At 40.4% G+C, this 7,544-nt stretch overlaps 1 protein-coding gene across 4 annotated transcripts; it reads left to right on the forward strand.

Moving 5' to 3' along the window:
- The first annotated feature begins 301 nt into the window (after positions 1 to 301).
- LOC105687219 (E3 ubiquitin-protein ligase MIB2) lies at positions 302 to 5,924 on the forward strand. 4 transcript variants are annotated; one of them, XM_012402679.3, is made up of 13 exons: positions 302 to 443; positions 559 to 662; positions 745 to 1,208; positions 1,332 to 1,447; positions 1,636 to 2,015; positions 2,099 to 2,311; positions 2,392 to 2,551; positions 2,666 to 2,981; positions 3,057 to 3,368; positions 3,466 to 3,829; positions 3,914 to 4,131; positions 4,288 to 4,544; positions 4,609 to 5,924. In XM_012402679.3, the coding sequence occupies exons 3-13, from the start codon at positions 778 to 780 to the stop codon at positions 4,884 to 4,886; spliced, it is 3,045 nt and encodes a 1,014-aa protein (XP_012258102.2). In that variant the 5' UTR covers positions 302 to 443; positions 559 to 662; positions 745 to 777; the 3' UTR covers positions 4,887 to 5,924. The 4 variants fall into 4 exon arrangements, with proteins under 4 accessions (XP_012258102.2, XP_048504786.1, XP_048504785.1 ...); XM_048648829.1 differs by having other exon boundaries at positions 559 to 1,208; XM_048648828.1 differs by having other exon boundaries at positions 393 to 662.
- Positions 5,925 to 7,544: the final 1,620 nt, after the last annotated feature.

The raw sequence follows: 7,544 nt of genomic DNA on the forward strand, positions 1-7,544 counted from the left end.
ATTATTAAGTAGGCTCTGGGTGGAATTTATAGAAACGATAAGAGGAATGAGGGCAGATTTTTTTCCTCAATTGAATGATAATATAGCCAGACTTGAGATATCGTACAAATCACTGTGCGAACCGAGTATTTAAATGACGGCGCTAACATTGTTACTTGGGTACGTCTACTTGGGAGCATGCGTTGCCATCCAAATGGTGTATTGGTCCGTATCTGGTTTACCTTTCACTGTTAAAATATTTTCCGCATTCCCCATACCAGCGTGGGGGTGTAAGAAAAGTGAAAATGTCGCATCTAGTTTGTGGACTAGATAATGGCATAGTCCATGACAGGACCTAGCATCCGAATTGTTGAAAATGTCTGGCAGTGGTATTTTGGGTGCTGCTTTCGGTGAGCCGAGTGTACTGACCAGCATTCTATATTACTGGTACTACTAATAACTCCGTAAGTCGTCGGTCGTTGAAATGAAAGGTCGATGATTCTTCTCCGGGTGAAGAATTTCTTCAAACTTTCATACAATTACGATTATAACATTATTACGTTTATAAATTATCGATAGAAGTTGGGAGAGAAACGTCAGTCTCAGCCACAGCTCGCTCATTGGTCCCCCTGGATGAATTAGCTTTGAACAAACACGTTATGTGGCTTTGAAGTTTTTACTCGGTAATTATCGGAAAATCTTACCTATCAATGAGGAAGTCACATGACCATGATTGTCGTTAACATAAATTATTCACAATCGTAGAATTACGAGATAACGTTAGATAAACTGAGAAATATGGAAGTTGGTTTGCGGGTGGTACGTGGTCACAGTTGGACTTGGGGAGATCAGGACGGTGGAGAGGGTCATGCAGGGACAGTAATTGAAGTTGGAAAACCACCTAGCTCTGGGAATGCCACAAATGCGGTGCCAAACAGTTCTGAGAAGACACCGGACAAGACTGCTATTGTTCAGTGGGATCGTGGTTCAAGAAGTAATTACCGAATAGGATTCCAAGGAGCCTACGATCTACTTATTTTTGACAACGCTGCTGCCGGTGTTAAACACTCAAACATTATTTGTGACGGGTGTAAAAAACATGGAATTGCAGGAATTAGATGGAAATGTGAGCAGTGCTTTGACTATGATCTATGCACACAGTGTTACATGGCAGATGTTCATGATCTGAGTCATACCTTCCAGAGATTCCAGACTTCTAATGCTGAAGGGTAAGCTATATTAGTCTTAACTTCATGTGAACAGAATATTTCAAACTTTTGATCTGTAACGAAAAGAATGTTATCATTTAGTATCATCTAGTATCATTAGTAATATCAAATCATTCATTTCAGAGTCCAGTTAACCCCAAGAGAAGGCTGTACAAAAATACCATTAAAAGGAATATTTATTGGAGCAAAAGTTGTCAGAGGCCCAGATTGGGAGTGGGGTAATCAGGATGGTGGTCATGGTAAATATTGACCGTAATTCTGCTTACTTATGTAACCACATTCAACAGTAAATTTTCCTTAGACCTCTGTGATTAGTGCCATTGTCAATCCCAATGGAATAAGAGGCTATTCCCTGTTCTGTTGGATAATTGTCATAGCATTTTGTGACAGGTTCAGTGATAAATTTAAATGAATCGGTCAATTGCAGATAAGACCGGACGTGTAATGGATATCCGTGGTTGGGACAATGAAAGTAGTCGTTCGGTAGCAACGGTCACATGGTCTACTGGTAACACAAATGTTTACAGACTTGGCTACAAAGGATGTGTCGACCTTCGTTATGTTGAAGAGGCAAGTTGCGGCACCTATTATAAAGAACATTTACCAGTTCTTGGACACGTAGTAAGAATGATGCCAGTCACAGAGCAGTCATCGACACCCACCGGTGTCGGAGCTGCTCCAAGCCCTCGACATTTATCTTTCAATGTTGGCGACAAAGTGAGGGTTTTAATGGAAGTTGATACATTAAAACAAATGCAAATCGGTCACGGTGGTTGGAATCCACGTATGGCTGAGTACGTTGGAAAGGTACGAGCTATGGAAATTTGCACGTCACTGACATAATTTTTCATGCCTGATTGCCATAGCAAAATTATTCAATGCACTTTCAGATCGGTACCGTCCATCGAGTCACAGAAAAAGGGGATATCCGGGTACAGTACGAGTCTTGCAACAATAGGTGGACTTTCCACCCCGGATCGTTGACCAAAGTAACTACCAAAGATGCATTTGCTCTTGGAGATATAGTCAGAGTGAAGACCGATGCTACAGCGGTTAAGCACTATCAACGTGGGCACGGTGAATGGATAGATGTTATGAAAACGGTAGCGTAAACCACTCGCATTATTTCAGACCTTCATAACCCGTTCAGAGTAGATCATGCGAATTCAACGATATGCTGCAGGTACTGGGAAAGACAGGGAAAGTCATTAAAATTTATTCCGATGGAGACATACGGGTAGAATTCGACGGTCATACATGGACCTTCAACCCAGCAAACGTTACGCTGGTTCCAAACCCGTCCAAACTTCCAAACGATGGCAATCGATGCAAGGACCGAACGAGTGAGTACCTTTCATTGTTAATTTTTTGCTCGTAATGGGGATTAGTGAAAAGTAATTTTTGGCAACATTAAAAGCTCTTTGAGACTTGATAAAGTGAATTGAAAATTTCTGCAGATGCATCAACTCCGATATGGCGTGCCGACGGTGTCGTCGCGTCTGGAGATAATTGTACCGATAACGAAGTAGAAAAATTATTACGCGACGCTGCGAGGGGGGAAGCTGGAGTCGCTGCTGTCAAAGAGTTTTTACGGAGAAATCCCGGAAAAGTAGATGCGAGGGCCAGCAGGGCAGGAGGTGGTGACAAAACTTGCTTACAGATCGCCGCACATCAAGGTCAGCGAGAAATTTGTTCATTGCTGTTGGATGCTGGCGCTTCTCTCCAGGCTGTCGATGAAGATGGAGATTCGCCGCTGCATTACGCTGCCTTTGGGTAGGTCACGGATGTCTTCAATCAGTTCTCTTCACATTCCGGGGGGCTCAATGCATCGTGCATGGTTTTTTGCAGAAATCAACCAGAGATAATGGAATTATTGCTGGCACGCGGTGCCGTTGTCGATGCAGTAAATAATAGCAGATGCAGTGCGCTGCACGTAGCTGTGAATAAACAGCATGCTGCCTGCGTCAGAATTCTTCTACACCACGGATGCGATGTGAACCTACAAGACGAATATGGAGATACCGCTTTGCACGACGCCATTGGCAAGGACGATCTTGACATTGTAGAAGCTCTCTGCGGGTGCGATAGTCTTGATGTTACGCTCCGAAATAGACGAGGATTCAATATTCTACATCATGCAGCTCTGAAAGGCAATACGTTGTGAGTACTCTCTAGCTGTTACCGCGGTAACCCGAACACCGAATACCCGCCTGGTCTGGCAGTTCGATAAAGAAGGCGCACTGTTTCTCATTTCCAGCGCAACTGAAAAGCTAGTGGCGAAGGCCAGACAGCTCGTAGATATCAAGAAAGAAGATGGATTCGCTGCCCTGCACTTGGCAGCTTTGAATGGTCATCGCGATGTCGTCGCGACACTTCTTTCGCCTACCGGAGGTGGGGCTCGTGTAGATTTGCGCAATAATCGTCATCAGACTCCACTGCATCTCGCCACATCGCAGGGCCATTTGGAACTCGTAGAATTACTAGTTCGACACGGTGCAGCTATTAATGCACAAGACGAGGATGGGGACACTGCCCTTCACATAGCAATTACGAAATGCCGACCTCATCCTGCCACTGTGACCCCGTCCGATGGGAATAGTGAATTTTCTTTGGTCCATGCGGTATGTGGTACTTCGAGCTCTGAGACCAAACTTAGATGCTATCTAGTCGTCCGGATACGTAGATTTTCAAATCGGTTGTTTCAGATCCGGCAGAACTTGATCCGACAGGGGGTGAGACCAGAGATGGCCTTGACATGTTTCCTCGTCAGTGTAGATAATACCGGACTTCTACTCGAGCAAGTGCGAAACGTCAAGGGAAAATCGGCATTAGATTTATTACAGACTGATCCGGAATGCAGTGCAGTAACCGATCTGTTACGATCTTACCAAATAGCGAGAACGAGCAACAGTGAAATAACAAGGTAAGTCGTACGGTCGAAGTGAGAAAGAAAAAACGATACAGCAAATTCGATACGAATAGAATCGGTGGATTTAACAATCCAATTCGACAATAAGGAAAAAATAATGTTCTCGAATCTCCAGAATGTCGAGTGATTTTTCAGTATAATTTTCCACAGCAGTGGTCTTCCAACTAGTCCGACCCGCCGGGTTGTCGAAACATTACCAAGCCAAATTGAGACTGAGACTGTATCGGAAACGTCGGAAGATAGATTAAGGAAAGATGAACAAAAACAAGACTCCGAATCGTGTGAAATGTGTGCGGGAATGGCAAGCAATCGGAAAGTGGACGGTATCGTCTTACGTGGTAATAACGTAGTACTGGTCGGATGTTTACGGTGCGGTCGCAACATTGTTAAAAATCGAGTCAACGAGGGTGAGTAATAGCTTTCCCCACCTAAAAATTTCAGTCCCGTTATGATCGACAAAATTTACTTCAGATGGCTCGTCGTTAGAGGCGGAAAATGTAGGGGACGAGGGTATAATCGCTGACGGGGTGAGAAAAGAGGAAGACAAGGACAAGGACTTGGAAAGACTGCGTTACCTCGAGTCCCGCGTTGCCGATTTAGAAGAGGCAAACACGTGCAGTATCTGCATGGAACGGCGACGGAACGTAGCCTTTCTCTGCGGACACGGCGCTTGCGAGCACTGTGCAGCACCGCTTAAAACCTGCCACATGTGTCGTAAAACTATTACCAAAAAAATCAACTTGTATTAGAGCGATACCAGCCGATTTCGCTTGATCATGCGTTCACTCACCTCATGTAGAATAATCGAAAAAAATATTATAATTATCTCGTACGACTCTTATACCTATTTGATATTATTCACCTAAATATTTATTTTACCTAACAATCATCATTATCACGATCATTGATATTAACGTACCGCGATTACATTGCACGTGTCAAATGGCGTTTACGCTGCATCGAGTATTGTCACAATTTTCTGTCTTGCGATTTACCTATTTTATCAAGTATTCGTTCGAAAAACTCCAAATATTTCATATGTATATAATTTAAAACAAAAAAAAAAAAAATGTTTTTTTTATCGCGAGGTGCTATGTCGACAGGTATGAGCGAAAGAAACCTTGATTGCCAAAATGTATTAATTATAGTTTTCTTTTAAATTGTGTCATTATTCAAATCTTCATGTTGTTCAGTATATCAGACACAATGTCAGGACGTGGTCAAGTAAGTCTTTTACGTGGTAGAATTAATTATAAATTCTTACAGAATAATGAGAGCGACGACCCATGATAACTTATTTATCTGTAACGCTTTTAGAAAATTTATACGCCTACGTGTAGCGCGTTTTGTAATCATTATTCGAATTACAAGATTTGGAACTTTTAAATAATGCTCCATATCTCGTTGAACCTCGTATATTTAATTGCATTATATTACATGCACACTGTTTCAAATACCATTAAACTATCATTGTTACGTTACGGTTATTTTGTCCAATTCTTTTCAATCGATTAACAATTCTGAATGCGAAACAGGGTAAATGGAGGTATATGGTTTTTCAATAACTTTGCTTCCGTCGATAGTCAATATCAAAACGAAATGTCTCGTGATTCTAACGATACTTATACATTGATCGTATCGCATGAGCGTGACTTCTGTAAATATTTGCGTCTACATGCCATTACGTAGTTTAAGTAGTACGGTATAAAAAGTTAACGCAAGACAATCTGAAAATGAATTATTAAATATCTATGGTAAAATAATAAATGACAACTTTTTTAATCGTATACATGCGTTACATGCGTTTCTTACAAATCCATGGAAAAATTGGTTCTCTTTAAAAAGCCACGTAAAAGATTGCCCAACTAAATACGATAATATTCCGATCTGGCGATCATTAGTTCTTACTATAAGAATAAATGACATCTTCGATAGTGGAAATACCTTTGCGTCAAATGAAGAAAAGAAAGCTTTCAACTTCTTATTGAGTTGCAGTTGGATGATTAGTTTAATGAAAATTATTAAGAAATCAACTATGGATATAAAACTGATATTCAATTTGGATACGAAATGCTAGGTGGGCCGTGGTTTTGAGTATTCTTTAATAATAATAATAATAATCACTTTACATCACGTTACAATCATTCACTCTAAGCACATTGAAATTTGAACGTTGGTATACTCCAGCATTTTTTTCTAAATTGGCTGGGCGGGGCGCTGTACAATTCACGTGGATCGTGAATGACCCTGCACTTCACGGATTATAATGTTAACAATCTTCTCGATAATTCAATGGGAAAACCAGCGATTCAACGTCGATTTTCAGGGAACTGATAATAATCGCATTGGTGGAATCCAATCACACAATCAAAGTTCGCCACAACTCCGGGCACGCACATTTCACTCGATTTTTAATTAGCGTTAAATCTATTAACGAATAATGTTGCAATTAACCACCAGATCTAATTACCTATTTTCTTTTTTTTTGTGTTTTCTTTGTCATTTTATGTGTGTACACCGTTCGTCTCGTGAACAAAATTACCGTACATAACTTATTAGAAATTAATTAAAACATATGGCATAACTTTTATCACTCACGTATTAAAATGTGATTAGTATTTTCCAAGGAAGAGAAATCTTTATCTCATACCCATATTGATTACTGTTGGCTATTATATTTACGCGTGATTAGTAATTGTGAATAATGGATGATGCGGAAAGTGTTTGCGTGCGTGTGCGTAGAAACAGGCTGCATCAGCTTTTTTTGATACAAACAGCGTCATTGATAAAATTAGAATATAATTGTATATAATAATCGGATGAATTTAACAACACGAGTTGTATTGATTGGACCTATGGTTGGACTAACAATCGCCGTCAATGCCGAACAATAACTTGCATCTTGAAGTTGCGAATCGTCTAATTTCAGCGTCCGTTCATTTTGATTAGAGTTTCTTTTTTTTCTTATCATGTATTTAAGTCTTATCTGATCAAAGAAGAAAAATTTACGCATTTCCCTAACAGAAAATGACCCACGTCCACGTCGTAAGGTAGAAGCTTAGTTTATTTGACGCACTACGATCGAAGAAAAACGAACAATACGCCACCGTCAATAAATGGATTGTGGGGTAAGGCAGGGTTTGAAAAGAGACGATTCACACTTTAGTACTATTTCCTCACTGTATTCTATTGTTTACATGGGTATCGTTCACTTCTCACTCATTTTGGATTTTAGAATTTTTTTATTATTATTATTTTTCCCCAATCATTCCGTTATTATAAACCCTCGGATTACAGCGTCGTACAAAGGTAGCGAATGACACGTGTGAAGGGTTTAAAATGTAACAATGGGTTGTAACACTACATACAAATGTATTTGGTATAATACAATGAATTCTTCAATTCTT

Source organism: Athalia rosae, chromosome 1 (assembly GCF_917208135.1).
Source record: "Athalia rosae chromosome 1, iyAthRosa1.1, whole genome shotgun sequence".
Lineage (NCBI taxonomy): Eukaryota > Metazoa > Arthropoda > Insecta > Hymenoptera > Athaliidae > Athalia > Athalia rosae.

Bases quoted from the DNA above. Each gene is read 5' to 3' on its own strand.
- LOC105687219 (XM_048648829.1), top strand. From the start codon at position 778: ATGGAAGTTGGTTTGCGGGTGGTACGTGGTCACAGTTGGACTTGGGGA. The intron at 2,982-3,056 runs GTAGGTCACGGA...GGTTTTTTGCAG, and splicing joins CTGCATTACGCTGCCTTTGG to AAATCAACCAGAGATAATGG. The intron at 4,132-4,287 runs GTAAGTCGTACG...AATTTTCCACAG, and splicing joins AGCAACAGTGAAATAACAAG to CAGTGGTCTTCCAACTAGTC.